The 22465-nt window shown below is 38.9% G+C and overlaps 1 protein-coding gene across 1 annotated transcript in view; it reads left to right on the forward strand.

Annotated features, from left to right (window-relative positions):
- Nucleotides 1-22465, forward strand: part of WDFY4 (WDFY family member 4) — a gene marked incomplete at both ends in the record, with an annotated part of 119017 nt that overhangs the window by 57728 nt on the left and 38824 nt on the right. Inside the window, 7 exons of the mRNA XM_079535699.1 lie at nucleotides 7439-7516; nucleotides 7985-8188; nucleotides 8978-9029; nucleotides 10062-10228; nucleotides 19518-19666; nucleotides 20832-20952; nucleotides 22347-22432. Coding sequence (XP_079391825.1) covers nucleotides 7439-7516; nucleotides 7985-8188; nucleotides 8978-9029; nucleotides 10062-10228; nucleotides 19518-19666; nucleotides 20832-20952; nucleotides 22347-22432 — 857 coding nt within the window. The remainder of the gene's footprint in view (nucleotides 1-7438; nucleotides 7517-7984; nucleotides 8189-8977; nucleotides 9030-10061; nucleotides 10229-19517; nucleotides 19667-20831; nucleotides 20953-22346; nucleotides 22433-22465) is intronic.

The raw sequence follows: 22465 nt of genomic DNA on the forward strand, positions 1-22465 counted from the left end.
TCAGCTTTTCAAGTTAACAGAGTTAAAACAAGCATATATAATGGTATTTCTTAGGAAAGTGCATTACTTGTGTAACATTTTTGTCTTCATAATAGAAGGATAATTAACATCACTAATTATCTAATTAAGTTCATTAACCATCTACCAACAGTGCACTGTGAAGTTGACATTATGTTCTACTGTCAACAAATGCTTTGATTTCTTAGGAAGTAATTAAAATGTAAATTAGCATGTCATTAAATGCACAAGGGAAGATTGGAATCAAATATTCATTTCAAACTGCTCATAGCACACATTTTTTTGTTCAGTGAAAGCAGGCACTTTGCTATTAATGATGTATATTAAACAATTTCCATTATAATATTATTGTCTTGTTTAATAACTGGCTCAAAGCTAAATTACAGTATGCTGCAGCAAGCTGGAAAAGTTTCTTTAACTTTGAACAAAGAATTTTTTTTTGTCCTTTTAAGCAGTTATATGATCATCTGTTCATTTATCAATTTCAGATACTTTGAAGATCACAAAGAAATAGCCCAAGAGGTGAGCAAGTTAGATAACAGCTAAATGAAAACCGAAAATACAGGGCTATGTAATTTTATGTAATACAAATCATAGAAATTTCTGGAATATTTGGAATTAATTTTCTCTATTTAATAGAGAAGTCAGAATACAAAGATAATGTAATGGTGAATGCAAATCATTAGGCTGTCTCTCCCACGATCGTCCCCCCCCCCCTTCCCCAGCAGCAATTGCTATAGGAGGTGGTGTGTCCCAGCACGATGCACAGTAGGGAATCTATCCCAGGAACATTTTTCCTTTCTTGATTTATAGCAGCTACAGTTCATCTAAAACTTGTAACACAAGATCCATTACCCTTCCAAAACTTCTTATTGGCAACTATTCCAAGGGAATTTTTCAGTGTTTTTTACACTGTTGTCCTATGACAGTGTACTCCCAAGTTCCTTAATTTGATTACACATTATGTGAAAAAAATCTTTTTTTTGTTTCCTTCATCTTATTATTCCTATTTTGATTTTATTTTTTCTTTCAAGTTCATCTGGTTCAAGTTTAAGCTTGGATATGGAATTTCAGCCCAAAGAGTTTAATGCCTAAAGCTGGTAGCATTGAAATCTCATCTTTCAAGAGCTGCTGGATGCAGAGTTTTATTTTCGCATAACAGAGATCGTGCCAATTGAATTGAATGGTGTGAATGTGGATGAAAAAAGTTTTATTTTGGTACAGAGAAGCCCTGGAAACAGATGCTAGGCAGTGAGACAATTATTTTTTTTTCTCTGCTGAATACGGAAAGAAAAATCATTTTCCATATTTCTTGGTTCAGAGACGTCTATTTTCTTCAGGAGTTTTGATGCAACGTTTTGTAATAATTTCAGGAGAATTATTTGTTTTAAATTGCTTTGCACAGGGATTTCTAAATCATGTTATTTTTATTGAAAATCCTTAAAAGGAGAAGAAATATGACCAATTTTACTTTTCCATGTGTTATGAGTTTATATGCAGGGAGCAGTATAAAGTATACATAGGAGTTCAGGTAGTAAGAATATCAAGTTTCTATTAGAGAGCAAGGTTTGGAAAGAGCTGAAAGTATAACTGGGTGGTGGTACCTGCAAGTGAAGAACAGGAAATCAGCAGAGGCCCTAGAAATCTCTGCAGGGTGATCTTAAATGTTTCTCCTGAATGAGGGCACAGGTTTCTTACCTGTGCCATCACTCCATTTTCTTCTTGCCCTTGTTAGCCAAGTTAAAGATAAAGCTTTGTTGCACTTGTCTGTGCCCCATTCACACTTTCTGTTGCAGAGTATCATGTGGAATACAGGATTGTTCTACAAGCACTAAAAAGCTATAGAATGATCATATCACCTTTATTTATGTGCTGTTTTATAAAACTGGTAATTTTGGAAGCCAGGAGAAAGAGGTTACTTTGTGTTCTGGACCCTGAGCTAAGCCTATACTAGTGTCGCAGTGTTGCTAAAGCCTCACCTTTCAGTGCTCACTACCTCTTCTGTAACAGGAGAGAAACTGTGCTCAAGAGGTTGAGTGAATTATCCCTAAGTCAAAGAAGGTATTCTTAGAGACAGGAATAAAGGACAGGCCTCACCTTACATTGTGCTTTTTTGCTATTAGGAAGTAACTTCTAACTGCTCTGACAGGAATTCATATGTTCAGTAGTAGTATCAGCTGTTGAAGAGGGATGTGTGTGCACGCTTCTATAGCAACTATGTGTAGTATGTATTTAAGTAGGGCAGTTTCTATGCTGCCAAAATGTAGCTGATAGTACAGTGTAGAAATCTCATCACGTGTACCCTGTAGTTCGGGTTTATCCTCTTGAAACTCATCACTCCTGTGTGTGGGTATGTTTATGGTGCACTGAAATACGGAGGTTTTTCTCATTAAGTTTGCTATTCCCCAACCAACTGGTGATGCCAGGAATCCATCCATGATCCTTAGGAGCAGTTGGCAGTGTGCATTAGCCTCCTAGCGGGTTGAGGCACGAAGCTCACATGCCACACTTAACTGCTGGAACTACAGTCTGTTGGAAAGCGAAATGAATTTTGGCAAAGTAACAATAAAATCCACATGGCAATAACAATTTTGTGATTCAAAAAGAGTGCAAACAGTCCTCAGTGTGGAGAGTATGTGCCAAGGACTAGGACAAACTACTCTTTGATCTGCTAGGAAAAACATTATTTGCCTTAGTATAATGTTTGCTACCTGATGTCTAATGAAACAACTTCTCCTCTTAAGTAGTGAACCTACTCACTTCCCAGTGCATGGTCTGTTCCTTGAGAAATAGTTGAGTCACAGGATGGGTGGCTTGTTTGCTTGGGATATCTGGCTTCTGATTCACCATGTTAGATGTGGAAGTTTGGTGACTGACTTGGCTTTCATTGGAAAGCCCCTTTGTCTTCTGTAGCTGAGTCCCAAAGAGCCAGTGAACTGAAGACTTCAGCGAGCTTTAGTAATGCACTGTGGCACTTGGATGCTTCTCAGTAATGCTCTGGATGCTAACTGGAATCCTCTGCTTCTGAGGCTGATTTATTTTCTGTGATCTAGCAGGAAAAGTCCAGAAGTATTCAGATTTAATTGCATATTTTTGGGAAGGGGGAAGAAGTTCTGGTTAGATTAGTGGAAAAAGGATGAGAATGAGAAATGAAGTGAATACTACAAGACAACGTTTGTATTTTGGAAGAGTTTAACTTCAAAACCTAATTGTTGCCAATCTAGCTCTGTAGCTATGTAATAGCATTTCAGGAATTTTCTGTTAAAACAATTATTGGCTTTAGATGATGACTGAAGTAAAACTGAATTTTATAAAATCACATTTATTTGAGTTCTGTGTCATTAAAAATGCATTTCTCTGATTCAAGACGGGGAGAATGGTTGAAATATTAAACTTACAGTAATTTCACATGTTTTTTGCCTTTCTAATGATGTTTGTTTTCTGTATACTGGCTTTAGTAATCATTGCCCATGAAGGTTTTAAGCCTGCTTAACTGTCACATTTAAGGTGTCCAAGCATTTATTATGTACCATATTTATATCTTAAAGCTTGGATTTACAGTGACATCTGTGCATCACTTTAGTAGCAGAAAAGTCATATATAAGAGAAATTGTGCAATTTTGTTAGTAGTTTGACTGTTCTGAAGATGCACAGTCTGGTAATATCACTGAATACATTTTTACCTGAGGACCTACATTACTTTAATTTTATTTATTAGGAGGATTGTTGCGTACTTTTTTGTACATGTGTGTTCTGTGATGAAGCACAGCCTGTAACTCACAAAAGAACGCCTCAAAGCATGGAGCTCCTATGACATAATATATATTTTTTTAAGAATGAACTGTGGCATATATGGAATCTGCATCATGCTTTGTGAGTTTATTATGGAAAGCCTGAATATTGATGGACTGCAGCAGTGTTAAGTGGTGTGTGTGTGTGTGTATGTATATATATACACATACACACACCAATAGTGTAGGCAGTACACGTATGAAAATAATAAAAGGAAATATAGATATAAAATAGTCCAAAGCTCAGTAAAGAATTGTTAATTTGGAAGTCACACCTCAATTGGTTTTGGTTTTGGTTTTTTTTTCCCCAACAATTTCTTATTGCAAGATGTCCTTCCGTTGCTTTTGTTGAAAGAAATGACAGAAAACCTACTCACTGGGCATTTTTAGGATGATGATTTTCTCTGCTCCAGCATTTTTCTCCCTGTTGGTTATACTGTTCCTCATTGCTAATAATTTTTGTTTTTATTTGCACAATGTCTTCATGCTGCAAGAGGAAGAAAAATGGCTTTGGCTTCCAGTTGTTCATTTGGCGGTGGTTGTATTGTGTTGGTTTTTTTTGTTGTTGTTGCGTGTTTTGTTGTTGGGGTGTTTTTTTTGAGACAGAGCTTGTAAATTCCATCATCTTTTCAAGCTGTATGTATATCTGGAGAATGTGAAGCAGCAAGATGACCTGATTGCACTTCAATTAAGTGCCTAGGTCTGCAAAGTAGAGGAGTTGCTATAAGGAAGACTTAAAGCATGATACCACCCTGAGCGTGGATCAGTGTGGCCTTTAGGTTTGATCTTCCGTAGCATACTGGTCATGTTTCCCTCCTTCAGATTTGCTTTTCTATATATAAAACACAAACCTTATTATGTCACACAGTACTAACAATTATCAAAGCTAGTACCTCTCTTCTCGTTAAAAATAAATGCTAAACTGTGGCAATGTTGCATTAAATCTGCTGTGTACATTTGCCATTTTAAGGGGTAGCCACCTGTAGTGTATGATTTCAGTTGTCTTTGAAATAGAAGCTGCTTATTCATTAGGAGGCTATGGCTAATAGTCACTCATCAATTATTGCTATATGTTTTAATTATTTTGAGCAAACATTGAAAGTCTAGACTGTATGCTATAGTTTATTGGATATATTTTAAAGTTGTTTTTCTTTTCCTAGTAACAGTGATCTCCAATTTTGTTAGCCGTTCATTTTTATAACCAGATGGTTTTCTTGCAGGGGTGATCACTGGGGGTGTGTTCATCTGGTTGAAGATGACTAGTTATTGCTAATTTGGAAGCCAGAGTGGTTAGTCTTTTCCGCTGGCCTCATCTGACAAGAAGTTTTTCCTTCTTAGAGCCCTATGTGTGTTCCAAAGACTAGGGGCTGGGACAGCAAAGTCGGTGAGAGTCTTTGGAGCGTGGGCTTTGACCTCAGGGGTCTGATCGATGACCATGACTGAAGTACAAGCTATATGCAACTTTGAAACAGCTGCCAGTAGGGCTCCAGCTCTGCTTGAATAGCCTGTGGGTATCTTGAAATGGCTGCTAATACATGAAGGAATTGCTTATCTACTCTGAATGGCTTTTACCCTATGTCCACAAAAAACTGGGGTCTCTGCTCTCCTCCTGCACTAAGCCTGGCTCAACAGCACAGAAATGCTGTTGCTTAGTAGGTCAGCCTTTATGGGAATTTTATATGAATTATGGAATACTTTTGTGAGGCCACAACTGTGATTACAGATTTAATGATGCTTTAAACAAACAAAAATGTAATGACTTTCATTAGTGTAAAACAGGAGCTTCCTGCAGGGAAACACCAATAAATGTGACTTCACGGCAGGGGTACAGACCTGGCTGGCAGCCAGCAGTAATCGGCACACCACGTAGACCTTGTGTGTTAACTTAATTATAGCACAGTGCAACCAGCAGTCAGACAGTTTGCTGTGAAGAATCACTGCCAGTGTGGCACAGAGTCCGTGCATTTAAAAGTTACCCATCTGATCCATGGCTTTAGGTAGTAAGGATATGGAATTTCCACAGCCGCTTTAGAGTTGGACTGTGACTCACAGCAATCTGAATCTTTTAGCTTTGTTAGAAACCCATCTGGTGGGCATGAGAACTTTTGCATAGTATGTGAGGCTCTCTAACCTATCCTACACAATCTCTGAATGGGTTCTGTCAGACATGGCAACCTGTAGTTGTAAAAGGGTAGAATATTTTTCTAGGGAATACACTGTCAAACAGGTGTGGGTTTTTTTGTTTGTTTGTTTTTTTACTTAAGAACAATAAGATGATGAACTTATCCCAGCACCTACTTGCTGGCAGTCACAGGGCAAGATACTGAACAAGGAGAGATACGGATGGAGTGACAATCTTTGTTTGCGTAGAAAAGTCTTTTACAACACTGGAGAGAAGTCTCGTGAGTGCAGGACAGTCTATTAAAGCCAAACTCTGAGCTGTTCCTTCGGTGGCCTTCATGAGATAAGGTGAAACAAGCTAGCAGGTTACTCAGCAGTGGCTTGATGCTTCAACTGTATGTACAGTCTTTCAGTGTGCTGTGTGTCTTTGATCAAGCAATAGGTATCATGACAACAAATACTTCTTGTTTCAAGTTCTTGGGACCCAGTATTTCCTAGGTTGCTAGAAGAAAGAAGGACCAACCTGGCATTTTCAAGGCTTGGAAGATTGTCTTTGAGTGAAGCTTAAAACAGGAATTTGATGAATTACTGTGACAGTAAATACCCTAGGTTTTATTTTGCTTCAATTCAGATGATACTAGTTTAGCCTATAATGTATTTCATTAAGTTTAATTTTTCTCATTCCAGAAGGGAGGCTTAGATAGGAAGTTGAGAAGTTCTTTCAAATAAAATAACAAATGAAATGAGAGTGCTGATGCACCTTCACTATTCTGTGTGCATTCTGGAAAGGAAAGTGGCCAGAAAATTGTCAGACTGCTTTGGAATGTGTGTTTCCAGAAGTACCTGGGTGGTGATGGAGTTCAGGGCTGTGTAGTGAAGCAAGCAGTTACTGTGGTGCCTTTTTGCACTGGCACAGCTCTACTATCTTCCAGTTGTAGAGCTAGCTCAGAGATTTGTGTCACATTCCCGGTAAGTAGTGTATTTATAGTGAAAATCACTTGTTGCCAAATGGACTCAGGCTCCTAAATATCAAAAATATTTTTAGGAACAGTTGGTTTCCTGTCTGCAGAAAGATGACGTGGCTCATTCCTTTGTCTGCACTTTCTGCTTATACAGCAAGGAGCAGACATATAATTAGAAATCTTGGATCGTTACCTCACTTGGAATCTCAACAACAGATAATTATCTTTTGTACTATTTGGAGTACTATTTCAGCTCCAAAAGAAGAAACCTTACGATTTCATTTAATGTTTTCATTCTTCTTCTTGAGTAATTCCACTAATGATCCTTGTTAAGATCATGGATGTGTTCACCTTCCTGAAGTAAGCATGCAGCTTGTACACAGATATTTGCCTCATCTCCTTACCATCTGGAGAACTGTCAAGCTCAGAAACGCAGGTTATAGTCCTTAATTATTCTTGTAAAAGACATAGTAAGTAGTGCCTATTTCTGCCTCTCACAGTTTATCTGCAGTACTTCATATTGGCATAATGATGTTTTTTTCCTAGGGATTTGTGTCCTGTATGGAACGGTACCGAAGAACTGGGCAGGAGCTGTATGCCTCTTTGTACAGGAATCATGTACAGGTAAGCATAGCAATATTTTTCGTGATCCTTCTTACCTTCTCTACAGGACTACGTGTTTAGATTTATGCCAGGGTTATCGGGAGCACAATATACTTCTGGGACTTTCAGACTTTTCTTTCACTGAACGTAGTTGTTGCTGTTACACATGAACATTGGCCAGGAAAAGAAATTGAGTGAATAAGTCCGTGATGCTGCCTTCCTGGCTCAGGGTTTTTGAGCTGGCAATCAATGGAAACAGCTATTCTTAATGAGACTGAAGTTAGCTACATTCTTACATTTGTTGTTATATCTGACTAGCAGCATTTCTTAAATACTTTTTCAGTGATCAACTGGTCCTGAATTTGCTGGGTCTGCAGCAGTCTATAGGAATCCCATTCAGCAGATTGGTCCCTCTGAGTTTGGGGTGGTGCTGTCACTGAATGGGAGGAAGGAAGCATGTAGCAATGACAGAATGGTTCTGTCCTACAGATGCTGCAGTGTGGTTACAGCAAAGCAGCTAAGGACTGGATGATACTTGAGGAGCAACTCTTCAACAGACTGGGCCTATGGGGAGTTGCCTCACAGTCCATAGAGCCACGATGGATTCTTGACTGTTATGAAGGGCCTTCACGAATGAGGAGAAGGATTCGGCAGGCAAGCAACCAAGCGACAATGATGCGAATGAAGAGTGAGGTAGAAGGCTTTTACAGGAAGTGCACAAATTCTGTAGCAGTTGCTGATGAATTTATATTCATCTCTTTCCTCTGATTCTTATCAGCTGATTTATCAATTTGCTCTGCTGTGCATATGGAATCCAATGAGTGGTCTTTTTTTAGGAGACAGTAACAACAATTGCAATGTATTTAGCAGCCACAGAATGATTTTCCATCTTTTCTGATGTGAAATATCCCCAGATAAGTGAGAGTATAACCCAGGATATTTTTTTGCTTGCAATATCCCAAATGTTCAGTATTTTGAAATATATGCATAAGACTCTGCTGGATACTAAGGCTGCTAAAATTGGTGATGATTAAAAAAAAAAAAAAGAGCTAAATGGTTTGAACTAAGCACTGAACTGTATTTGTGGGGCATCTAGTACTGTCTCTCCATAGTGCCTAAGTGCCAAATTCTATCAATCAGAAGATGAAGCAATTAAAATGTCAAGAGGTTCCCATCTTCAAGACATTTTCAGCTTTTATGTGAAGTTCTAATTCTGACAGTCTTTGGTAGACTGCGTCATTTTATCCTATAAAAGGCCTTGTGGAGGGTCATCTTTGAAAAGGCAATAGACTTTTCCTTAATTGTTGACACTTATTCTTGTATCTAATTCTTCCCTTAGGTTCTTTAAAATGCATTTATTTGAATTTCCAAGGCACTTAGTTGCAACATGGTTCTAAATCTGTGTTTTGCTCTGCAGCAAGGTTTTGAGTTATGTTTACATGATAGTATATTCCAGTGTTGTAATATCTAGTCTCTTTTCAGGTTCTCCTAGCAAACAGAAATGAAACAACCTCTACTGCTGAAGTGGATTCAGGTAACCACTTACGGCTAAATTACACTGTGGTAGTGGTAGCCACAAAGAGAGCTGGAGATGGAGGATGGAGTTCTGAGTTAGAATTTAGTCTTGGGAAAAATAGTGTTGTGGGCTGAAAAGCACTAATACAGGTTGTTTTTGGCAGTATATAAACGTTTCATTTCTTTTTTTATGTTGCCACCAGAAAGGTCTGAAAGCAAAAATGCTAAACAAAAATCAAGGCTTTATGTTTTGCTTTCATGTGCATCTGAAAAGTTCCCAATGGCTTAACCTCAGAAGGAAAAGTGCGTAACTATTCCCCTGATTTTTGTAGATACTTCAGTTCTACTTCTAAAATAGTCTTAAAACCAGGTGATAAAAGGGAAGTGGTAAAAGAAGTGTGAATTTCCAAAGATGTGGACAGAACAATGGAGAAATTGAAGAAAAAAAAAAAAAATTAGCTTTTGAAATTGTTTTTCAGTGTTCAAAATAGAACCAGATTTTTCAAAATATGATGGTTGTCAACATAATTCCTTTTTCTAAGCCAGGTTTTCTGTTACATGAGACCTTAAAATAATAATAATAAAAAAAAAGGACAGACTTGTGAAATATGGTACAGAAGTTGATTATTTTTTTAGAGGTAGGGGAAATTGAGAAAGAACTCTGTTCAGAAATGTCAGCTCAGTCTTAAGGTTGTGGATGTCAGCCATTACTGTGGCTGCTCCAAGTCAAGCTTTTTGTGTACACTGTTGAGTATAAGGGAGTATCATATAATTTTTGAATCTCGTTGTTGAATCTTCTTATTGTTGAATAATGTTTGAATCTTCAGTAATTACAGGGATTTCCTGAATCATGATGAGTGCAGATCTGGTTTTAGTTAAAATATGTATCATACTTCAGCAACAACATACTTCTTGACTTTTTTTTTTTCTTTTGGCAGATAAATAATGCAATTTCCCAAGGTAGAACAGACTGGGCAAATGTCTAAATTGTCAATGATTTTGCTGTCATCTGGCTGCCACTAAAACTGCAATCTCTTTCTTACTGATATAGGAGAGCTGATGTTAAATGGAGCAGAAAAGGAGAGGGATGAGAAAGGATTGGACTGTAACCAGCTAACATTCTTCCCTGCTCTACATGAAAGTTTCCATTCAGAAGACTTCTTGGAACTGTGTGTGGAGAGGCAAATTATACTGCAGGAGTTGGCAGAAAATGAAAAGGTAATAAAGATGAGCTAGAAAACTGTCTGAGTTGGCATTACAGAAGGTGAATTGGATGTGAAGGCCTACCTGTTCCTTTCAGTTTTTGGTTCAGGTGAATTCAGTCTACATAGAGTAAACATCAATATATCTTGATTTAGAGCACTTGCAATTTCCCAGCCACTGTAAAAAAAACTCTTATATAGCCCTATTCTTGAAGAGCTCTTAACACTAATCCTCTCAAGTAAACAAAGTTTTCAGGCATGTGATGAAGGTATTCTGGTACTTAGGAGAAAATAGTGTCCGAATTTGCCGGAGACATGGTAAACTGTGCAAACCTGAGATTTCTGTCTTGCTTCCCTGTCTTTACTCAAGCCCAGAGCAGTGTCCAGATCCAATTTATCATCCCTGTAAAGATATGCCAGTTTTGTATAGATGCTAGTTCAGTGATGCTTATAATCACTTTCTGCTGAATACTAGTAAGTGTTTTCTTTGTCCCTTCACACACCTTTTTCTTCTACACCTTTCCCTGAATACTGGACAGATTCTACTCCCTGAGGCTATAGAGACCTGGCAACCTGCCCTTCACTTCTGGCATAGTCCCCACAATGGTGTCTTCAGGCCAAATCCTTGATGTTGGATATACACTGCACAAAGCTGTTTTCCCAGAATTGTGAGAAATTTTGTCACAAAGAGCAGAGCTGACTTCATTCTCTCATCTACTGTGTACCTCTTACTTCCAGTGGCAAGTTGGCTCAGGAGCTAGCATCCCGTAGTGGGAGCTGGGGGTTAGACTCAGTCACTTAGACTCAGCTGTTACAGTGCTGTGTGACGCTTGCACCTAGATACAGAAATAGTTATTTTATTTTTGTCTCAATATCATAGCTGAATTTTTGTGGCATTCTGCCAGGGGTTATATTGGTGCTCTCCAGTGTGATGGCTTTCTTATGTTATTAGATCTGTTGGTACATTGTTTGTCTATACAACATAATTCATTCTCCTGCTCCTCTTCCCTGCCCCCATGTACCTCTCCCCAACAGAAGGAGACAGGCATGAAAATGTGAAGCATGTTTTCCGTGTGCTGATCTCATTTTGCGCCTTTAGGCTGTCTGTCTCTTCTCCATGTAACTCCACAGGAAGCTCTCAGAAACGCTAGGCATGTTTTTTCCAGCAGCAGTCACTGTGTTGCTGAGCTGACAGAAGTATTAAAAAAAGCAGCGGGGGGTGACATTAACTGTCCTGCGCTCACTTAGTGCGCTGCAGTCCTGCCTTGTAAATGGCTGCCTTGTGAGCTGTTTGCACTTTAACCAGGCAACTGGAACCATCTTACCTACTGCACTGCACAGAGTGCACATTGTGATGCCTTGGAAGCTGTTGGATTAATTTCTGCAGCACAGGGATAGCTCTAATCTGGATATTGGTCGTTGTTTTATATTGTTGTGCAGTGATGTTTGTTGTTTTTTCTTTATTGCCATTAAACAGACAACTGTACACGTTCAGATGTGAGGTGGCTTTCTGCAAAAATCAGCAGATCCAAGCTGTTGATATTGTTGGCTCAGAGTTTATCAGCAAGTCAGGAGCATATGGGTGCAGGTGGGGTGTTATGCTGATGTCAACTAGTCACTTGTTTAAACAAATAGATTGACTGTTCCCTTATATCATGTTTGAACAGCAGCAAATCAATGTGAATTTCAGCCTTTAGACAAGTCCTTTTTTTGCCTTAAAAACAAAACAAAAACAAAAACAAACAAACAAAAAAACATTAAAGTGACCATAGAGGAACACATTTCTCAGATTTCAAAGTCAAGCACTCTTATTTAGAAAATTCCAGAAGTCAACAATACCAGTTCTGTGCAACTGTAGCCTTTAATGATACAATCACTAGTCTGTCATTAGACGCCCTTCTGCTCTGCCAATACATAGGATTTGAAGGCAAGTGTATACAAATATGTACCTTGAAAGTAGTTATAGTTGTATTGACTGTAAGTTTTGCCTCTTCCAGCCAGAGGCCTTGTAACACAGTGTTGCACTTTTAGTGTTCTACGGTTAGTGAGAACTCCTATAGCCTCTGGGCATTTTCCCTTCACAGTGGTAACTTACCTGTAGAATTTCCAGTTGTAAGGCTGTGTGCAGTTCTTTTCCTGTTTCTGTACATATTCTGCACCAGTTTCCCCAAGATCCTGTCACCTTTCAGTGATCTGTTAGTGCCAGATCCAAAAGCCAAAAACCATGTGAGGTGCTGGTGAAACTAGAGATGCAGAGTGCTGTTGTGTTTGACTCTGTGGTGGCACAAAAAGAAACAAGTGGCTGGTAAGAAGACTTGTACATGTCTGTAGCTTGGCCTTCCTTGAGTGTAGGCTCATAGAATGGAGGTTCAGGGCAGCTGTCAGCAGATAAAAGCAGAATGGCAGGCAGGGCGCTAAGATATTTTGATGATTCACCTCCTTCCTTACAAATAGCCCCAGCAGGGACCACTTGTTAAAGCTAGGCCAAAGGACAGCTCTTGGTGGGCTTAGGAGAACTGTACCATAGCAGTGTGTGTTTACAGGTGAAGATTGCTTTGTGTGTGACTTTAATATACAGAGTCTGTATAGGTCATGGGCATGGTGGGAGAGCTAATATGTGATGTGGGTAATAATGTGATACTATGGAGTTGTTTGAGAAAAATGCTGGTAGGAATCTGTTCTGACCATCAGTTTGCCTACCAAAAAATAGGGCTAGTCTTTTATAAATAACTCTGGTCTACCAGCAGAGATAGGTAGCCTGGATTTCTGCTAGATTACCTCCCTGATGTTTACAAGCCTGAAGCAATCCTTCTAGGTTGTTAACGTGCAGTTAGCATGTAACAGATGAAGAAAGTGTGAAAGGCTTGGGAAATGATTTTGGTGTAGAAACTCTGACTCTTTTTTTGAGAAAAATAAAGTTCTATTTGCCAGCAAGTCTCACTGGAGACTAAGAAATCCAAGCAGCTGGAGTAATGAATCTGAAGTTAACAAGAGGGCATGGCCTAGCAGAAATCTGGGCACAATGCCTTTCCTTAAAGGAGGGGCTGGGGAGAGCACAGAAGATTCCAAGGACAATAATAGAAATGACTAGTATAAATCAGTTAGAGAGGGGATGAAATCCATGGCTGCAAGAAAGGCACTTACTAAAGAACAGGTTCAGCATCTGGGGCAGACAGAAGTGTGCAGCAGCTCTGCATCCACATAGTGGAGCCAGTGATCTTAGGAGCATTGCACTAACTTCACAGCTATGTAAGACACCAAGGCAGTTTGTGTTTGTGAGAGCACTGTTACAATTCAGTGCAGTTCAAAGATGCTTTGTTAGTTTGAAAGAACTCTGCATGTGCTAATGTGTGGTATGAATTGGCTCGTGGAATCAAAACTGGAGAGTGGGAAACCAGGTGCTTGAAAGAAGTAATTCCCCTTTTCTGTGCCTCAGACTCTTTTCTTTCTTCCCTGCTGCATGTGCAGAAGCTGTAATTGCTGCCTTGCTGCTGAAACTAGTGCTGAAAATTCAGAAGTGTTTTCAGTGTGAGATGTTTCCTATGTTCAGATAGGACTGCCTGTAGAAGGACATGTTCAGATGGTTACTCCTGACTCCCCTGCTGTAGGGTTCTGCTGCAGTTGAGTGGCTGCTGGGAACACCCTCTTGCATCCCCACCCCAGTTCAGCCAACAGCTGTGCTGCTAGGTGCAAAGGACAGTGTCTGAATTTGTGTTTTAAAAAAAAAAAAAAAAAAAAAAACAAAAAAAAAAACAAAAAAAAAAAAAACCAAGCCAGTTCTTTGCTCTCCTGACTTTACTGCTTGATCATGATACTTCGTACTCTTTGAATACCTTCCATCTCCTTTCATATGTGCTCTGTGTTTTTTCATTTGCTTTGAAAAACGTCTTTCAGTTGTAAGCCTATAATTGCTCCCAGAATCTCTGCAGAGCTCCTAAGAAACTCCAGGGCCCTGACTGCCCTGATGTGATGGAGCAGGGTATGGTGTTGACAAGCTTTGCTGTCATTTTTATTCCTGGGAGTCATGAGGAAGGGCATGAACTCAAGTGAACTGGCGTAAGGGAAAATTAAAGGACTCATATTAGTTTTTGGCAGCATTTTCTGTTTGAGAGGAGCCTGGAGTGAGACAGAGACGTCTGAGTGTGCAAGAGGTATGAGCACAATCCTGTTAGTGCTGGCTTCCAGATGCTATCATCAGCTAAGGGATGCCAACTTCTTATGCTGGCAATGGGCCGGGACAGATGGCAGCTTTCAGCACAGAAAGCAAGGACAAAGTGCAGCCATGGTGCCCATGGCCATGTACAGGCATGAACCTTCTTCCATCTCCTTTCTCCCAAATACCTAATATTCTTTTTCCTACAGCATTTGGAAAATTGTTAAAAACCTGATGTGTGCACACTTAAGGAACATCTCCTGTGCATGGGGTTTTTTGCTCCAACAGATATTGGGAGGGAGAGAAGAGGGGGTGGATAGAAGCTACCTGGAAAAGAGTTGTGTTGTTGGTCTTCTGAAGCAAAGATATGGCCACAAGGCTTGTAACTATCTTTCTGGTGTATACAATAGTTTAATTCAATTCCAAGTAGAAGGAATTTGAGACGATGTTTGTAACAGTGGAGATGTGATCAGACTTAAGCCTGGAACCACTGCCACAAAAGACAAGCTGATTTAGTTCCCTTTGGTCATTGAACTGCTGAGGAGAATGAAACAACCTGTCATGTACTCTTGAACTGTGATTAATGAGCTGCATGTGTGTCTGTTGCAAAGTAAGATGAGTCTTCAACAACAAGCAAACTAACAAACACTGCAAGAAAGATCTTGTGAGTGGTGTTGAGAGCTGGACGTATATGGCTGTCACCAGGAAAGCTTACATCTGTTTACCTAGCGAAAGTTGTGAAAGCAACGTATTCTATTTCATATATTCCTAGTCATTTTGAACTCTGTGGCTCTAAATAACATTGATCTGACTTTACTGACAGATCTCTTGTAGCTGATGCACCCTGATACACAACAGAGCAGACAGAAATAGTATATACATACAGTTTTCATCTCCGAGCAAGTGATTAGAGATGGCTGTGTTTATAGAGGAATACAAGTTGTGGCATTAAAGAGAAGGAGCTTCAGGATGTCATTAAGCCACTGATTGCTGAGAAGATATATGAAGAGGAAGAAATATTCAATATCTAGTTTGTTTCTTATAGTCTATCCATAAGTTTCTGTTACTAAGGGCAGTTGTTTAGATGGATCTCTGAACTGACTCAGGGTATCTATTCTTTTGTCCATATGCTATAAAAATGCTGTGCTCCAGATTCTCTGTGAAATGGGTAAACGTGTTCCTTTGGTAGGGTTCTATGACTTAAATTTCCTTTCTCTGTATTTTTCTCTGGAAGGGCAGTACTAACACTGCTAGGTTCTGTAGGAGTAGATAGCTAACTTCCTCATGTTTTTGTAAGCCCTTTAAAGACTGATTTCATCTTCAGGCATGTAATTGCTTTGGAAATCTGACTCCTGAACTACAGAACAGGTGTGGTTTTATTGCTGTTTGTTCAACTGCAACTGGATTATAAACTGCAACTGGATACCAACAGCTCTTCTGAAAAATAGGAAAAAGGGGAGAGTCCACCCCCCCTTCCCTCAACCTCCTCAAAAAAACGCCTTAGCTTTAATTCCTTTGTTCATGTGAATGAATAGAGCAATTAAGAGATGCAGAGCTTTAGGCAATACCTTAGAAGGTAATTATTCAATTATTTTATGTCAGCTTTGCGTCATTGATTAATGATTCTAGTAGCTGATGAACTAGATTACTTTTCTGTCAAAACAGAATAGAAAGTTTTTATTTAAATTGTGGTAATTTCAAACTGTCTGCTGTTTTGATATAAGTCTTGTAAGTACAAGTCTGTCCTGGTGGGGGTTCCGTAGTACACCTCTTTGTCAGATCTGTATTATACTCAACTGGAATAAAAACGAGCCCTGTTCTCCAAATGAGAGAAACTGCCTCAGCCCAAGGGGCTTTACTATTTCTAACAGTGCAAGCATGTTTAATTCCATTGGAGGTGTTAACATGAGATGAAGAAATGGATTTGGCACCAGTGACTGTTAGTGGTTTGACAGTACAGAATGCAGACTGTACTAAGAAGGAGAGGTACATGTGCTTTCCTCTTCAAGGAAGAGGAAAACTGAAAGCAGGTATTTGTACCAGTCCATGTTAGTAATTGTGTGCAGGCCCCCACCTCAATCTGTACCTCTAGTTTGAATTCCTCATTTAAGCAGCATTTTTGGTAGAGCTCTGAGACTGGTCTTGTGCTTCTCCCACTGCATTGTTAACACTCTCAGGTTGACCTGCAGACCTTTCTCACTGCATACTGTGCAATCTTGATCCGCAATAAAGCTCCAGGAATTGTGTGTAGTTTGACCCTTGTTGGCTGCTGTAAACTATCTAGGTGATCAGCTGCAGTTCTTCTAGGGTTTTCAACCTATCTGATGGCTCTACCTGGTCTCTCCTGCTTGCCTTTTTTCTCGCTTCATATCTGTTGCTCCTAGCAGCAGCTTTGCCTCCTGCACTGTTCTAATCAGCATGTGGTTTCATACCATACATACAGTCTAAGGGCTTTCACTGAAATCTTTTATCTGTTTACTGTGACTGTATAGCTGGAGTCAGTATGCTGTGCCTGATGTCTTACACCAGTATTCAGATTGGCATAAGACATAAATAGGAGAGGTGCATTCATGCTGGTGCATTTAGCTTTGTTAATCCTACATCAAGCTGTACAGTTTTGGGACTGACCCAGCTGCTTCCTGAGCTTTACCCTACATACTGTTCAGCCAAATATTTGTGGTTTGAGTTGTTCCAAACCCCATTCCTGTTGGCTTTTTGCTTTTCAACATTAAAAGGATCAGAAATGCAAGCATACTCACCTTTGTTTTTCCTTGCTGTTTTTCTTACAAACTTCCTGCTCCCTTTTGATCTGCCTTTTTCTTGCTATTTATTCCCCTATACCTACAATTTCATGCCTAGTTCTTCTACTTGAAAATCTCCTTTCTCTACTTGACTTCTGTCTGTCCATTTCTTTTACTGCCTGCCCAGAGCTCCATGATAGCTGTATGTGCAACAGAACAAAATAATAATGCAGAGTTAAACTGGCTCTTTCACATGGAATAAAGTGCTGGTTTTGCTGAAGCTTAGAAGTATGGGTTTCAACTTTGTGTCCATTTAGCTATTTTACGCAACTGCCTGATGTTTCATTATTCAGTTACCTTCCATTTGGGAAGAAGCAATCTTTCTGCTATATAATGATTTCAGGAAGCCGTGTGGTTCACTAATGTGAGCAGAATACCCCAGCACTCTCAGTGCAAGCATACATGCCTCTAACCACACAATGGTATGTGCACGTGTGAGCACTCCAGTTCAGAGTTCTGCAATAGCAAATATTGTCAGGAGAGAGGCATCCTTGTGGGATCTGCAGAAGAGTTGACTGAAATGCTAGGGTTCCTCCCAAAAATAACTGGAGTGGAAAGAAGAAGGGAGAGGTTTTCATCAAAATTTGTTTGTAAAAATCTTCTAGAGTTCATTCTTTTCTGCAGAATGAAACCAATCTTCTATTCCTACAGAAATGATTTTTAAAATGAGGTCCTCCCTCCATTTTGTTGGTGAAAAGAACTAATTTTCATTTAAAATTTTTAAATGTAGAATCAGAACTTTATTTGAATTATTTATGAATTACCACTTTGAATTCTTGCATCTTTCCATTTCATACAGTTTTCATGCTGTACTGAATTTCAAAGCAGAAAACTTTATAATTTCACCAAGTTAGGCTAACATCCGAGACTAGGAATGTTATATAGTAGTGCAGGTCTCTTTCAGCAGACCTGAGTTAACTCTGTATGCAGTTTGGGATGGAGACAAGTACGACTGTAGCTTTGCTTCCAGAAGTAAAGCAAGGTAACAAAGGCAGAAAGCTAAGTAGAAACATGCAGGCTCTAGAAAACCAGACTTATTCTACGTACCTTCATCATAGTGATTTGAAGACTTCATGCGATTTACTAGAACCAGTGCTATTTATGCATGTCCATTTTTGCATGTGCAAGAAATAATACTGGAATCTTTTTCTGATGAATCTTCATAGAGATACAATCACTGAGACTTCAAGAGTGCAATAACTCATGCACACACAAAAACAAGAAGCATCTTGCTTCTAAATATTAGGAAAATTCTTTACACTGAAACACTGATTTAAAATCAGAACTTCTACTTAAGTTTCCTGCAGACCAGTTTTCCAAATCATTAGAGATTCTTATGATCTCTATAGTTTTGGTGTTTCTTTCTGCACCATCTCTCAGCCTTAAAAACTGCTCCTTAGGAAAGGGTTTTTTAAAATCAAAACTGGTCCATTCCCAAGAAATCTTTCAATGAACTAGAATAAATTGAAAAACTATTAAGTATGAAAATTCCCAACATGACTTAAGTGTGGGTTAAAAATTCCTCTGTTTCAAGGGCCAATTTTTTATTTTTTTTGCACAGGAAGAAGAAAAGGATAGTGAATCTCTTAGGAGGCCAAGGGAGGTATTTTAGCTATTCCAGGATGTTAAAATAAATCTTTATTTTATGGCAAACGGAATCATAGCCTTGTATATTTTGACTGGTGTCATTTATAATATAGGAAGGGGAAGTACCAGTGGAAGAAGTTTTGTGTTACTTAGATTTCTGTTCTGTGCTGATTTGTCTGACAGTAGAGAGAGAAATACCAAGAGTATTACATCCTTTCCTTGGTCATTGCTTCCTGGAATCTGCTTGTGAGGTTTTGTTATTGTTTTTTTGGGTTTTTTTTGTTTGTTTGTTTTTTTTTTTTTTAATAAGTGTAGTTTTTACTTTCAAAGGTATTTCCCTTTTTGCTGTATCCTGTACAGCTATTTGTTATATACTACTGTTTTTATGTAAGTTACTTTCCCCTCTGCTTCAACCCAATGCCCTTGTAGCATCTCTATTGCTGACAAGGTTTTGCAATCAAGTCTTCTGCAACATTTGCAAGACCCTTATGTTCTATGGCGATGCAGGCCCAGGTAGATGGGAAAGGAGCAGATTTATTGGGTGGAAAGGAGATCAGACTTTCCCATTTCTTGTTCCAAAAAGGCATATGCTCTTAATTTTTTGGTGATTTTGTGGTTGCATCCTTATATACTTGCAAATGAAGACGGTGGTTGCACCGTTTTGGTGCAAATGTATGTCCTTCTGCATTATTGAGTCTTGTTCCTGCTATCCTTCTTGCTTGTGTAACCCAGTCTTGACTTGATTATGCTTGCTTCTCTAATAGGTCACGTTCAAGTGCTCTGTGGCAGTTGTGCAAGGACACACAGCTTTGGAAGGAGTGCTGCTCTTCGGCAGAGAGCACTTCTACATCTGTGAATGCTTTGTATTGTCCCCTCTAGAAGAGGTTTGCTGTACGCAGCACTGCTTGTCCAGGTGAGTCATTCCTTCCTCCCAGAGATCTGCTTGGTTAACTTCAATGTTAGTGCATTCAGCCCTTGATATTGCACAGACTTTAGGAGATTTCAAGATGAAATTAGACCAGCAAGAAGACTGCCATCCTTTCTATATTTGCAGAATCGTTTAACCTAACTCACTGTAGATACATGGAGGTGCTTCAAGGACTCCCAGGTCCAATGGATGGAGATGGTGAACAGTCTAACACGTCTGTTTTTTCATTCTTTTCAAGTGCTATTAATGTTCCTTTCTGGCTGGCTCCCATCTTTTATTCATATGGAACAGTTGTTACAAGAGTCTTTTCCTTTATTATCTCATAAGTTTGTTTCTCCAAGACAGAGATAATAGTAATTAATATTTGGCACACTGCTATCATCTTTGACTCATGATTTATTGATATTGATCAATATTGAAAATGAGCCTGTTAGACTTAGCTCTTTGCTCATACTGTGTGTTCATGTGCAAGGCCCAGTGGGACAGTGAGCAACTCAGTGTTTTTACTCACTGAAAGACTGTCTGCTGTGCATCCGATTCTTACTAAATCTGATACCAGTCAATCCGATCAAATGACTTACAGATCGATTGGACAGAGTCTGATTAAGTAATTTGAGTTGCTTTTCTAAGGGGTTTGCTGTAGGTTAAATTGTGGGTATCAATTGAAGTACATGTACACACCTCTAGTAATAATGAAGTGATAGTTTAATTATTAGTTCCAGTTAATAGCGGTTAATGAAAGCAGCATGTCCATATGATGTTTGCCTTTGACCCTGGCTTTCAGGTTCTCCCACTGTATTCCTTCCCTTGCTGCTGCTGCTTAGACTTCAACGCATGCAAAACACTGCTCTCTATGTACTTGCATACCCTAAAATCATCAGTTCAAATCTACCTTCAGCCTCCACAGGCATTTAAAAAAACAAAAAAGAACAAAAAAGAACCCAACTTTTTCAAATTTTATATTATTTTTATTATTATTTTGAGAGCTAGTTAAAAATATATATATATATCTGCCTTTGTAGTTCAGCCTTGTTTTCAATTCCTCTGTATTCCAGTTGTCTTATAAACAGGACTTAACATGTTCATGAAGGCTTTCCAGGTCTCTTTTGTTTAAAATGGATTTCTTTTTCTTTTGTTTTTCCTTTTCCAGCATCAGTGATCCATTCATTTTCAACTTGTGTCATAAAGAGCATGTTGTGGGAGATCAGAGATGTTTCCGTTACTCATATCATGATATAAAAGAGATCCGTCTAATGCGCTTTCTCCTGCAGGTAGGAACTAACATGCTTGGTCATTTGAGTGAAAGCTGCTGCAGCAGTAAAATTATGTGACTGAAAACTACTTGTATAATTTTCACTAAGACTGTTGAGGTTTTTCTGAGCAAAAACCACCCCTCAATGGAGTGATTGGCTCGTTAGTTGTTAGGCTGACAGTATTCTTTACAGTCCAACTCAGTGTTTTTGAAAACAAGCTTTGAAATCATTTTTGTTTTGACTAAAGTTTCCAGTAAGCATCTAATTTTTCAGTGATATTCAGTACATAGTTCATGATGTATGTGAGTTGGACAGTTTCAGCAGAGATCTACTTCAGGATATAGGATATGGGGTACTTAAGTGGTTAGGTCACTATCCAAACATGTACGGAAATGTTAAGTCTTGTTATGAGTAACTGTATGAAGCACATTTTCTTACATCACCTGATGAGCAATCAGAGCAACAGAACGGTCACCTCTTCCTCCATTTCTCCTCCTAAGTAGAATCTTATTTTCTTCACATGTGTTTGTATCTATATGTGGATTTGTTTTGAACAAGAGAAACAGAAGTGTTTTGTGTTACACAAACTGAAAAATAGAGACCAGTGAAAGTAGTCATTGATTGGACCTTGGGTGAAAGTGTGAAGCTGTGCTTCAGATAAAGCTGTTTACTGTCGTAGCTGCTTTTATATACCCTTTCTTCTTCATATTTTATTTGTGAATCATGTATGGGCTGTTGTCATTCTCTTGTTTTTTTAGATTTGTATTACACCTGCCGTCTTTGGATTGAAACTCATGTCTGGTTTCCCAGATACGATGCATCATTTGTAATTTTACCTGGCTGACTTTGGGGAGGGTGGAGAAGGGACTGATCACTGGGTAAATTACAGGAGTGTATGCAAATGACCAACTTAACCTGTGTGAGGATATTGTGGAAAAAGGCTGAAGGTGTAACTTCTTTTTTAAAGCTTCAGTGAGAAACATCATAAACTCCCCTTCCTCTTCCACTTCCAGTCTTAAATGAGTAGTAACCAACAGTTTTGAAAGTTGCAGGGTTTCTGTTTGGAAGAAACTTTTACTTAGGATCCCCCCTTCATATACCTATTTATAAGTTAATACTACTTGTGTTATGCTATTTGCACCAAGATTTCAAGACAAAAACAGAAGTAGCAGATGTTGGGTGATGGGATCAGTATCTGGGCTTTGATTTTGCTTCACAGAAGCATTCATAATCCTAGTCAACCCAGTACAACCATTTCTATAGATGGAGAAATTGGGAACATTAGGTCTATTTTGCTATGCTTTTTCACACTTGCTACAAAGTCATAGCCTATGTTTTTAAAGCCTTGAAGAACTTGAGAGCCAATAGTGGGCTCTTCACTGCTTCAACCTGCAAATGATTTACCTTTCTAGGAGATCGCCTTAGAAATATTCTTCAAAAATGGTTACTCCAGATTTCTTGTCTTCCATGACTGTGACCGAAAAAAGATATTTAAGAGGTAATAACTTCATAATACCATGTGAATGGTCTG

Source organism: Tetrao urogallus (genome assembly GCF_951394365.1).
Source record: "Tetrao urogallus genome assembly, chromosome: 5".
Lineage (NCBI taxonomy): Eukaryota > Metazoa > Chordata > Aves > Galliformes > Phasianidae > Tetrao > Tetrao urogallus.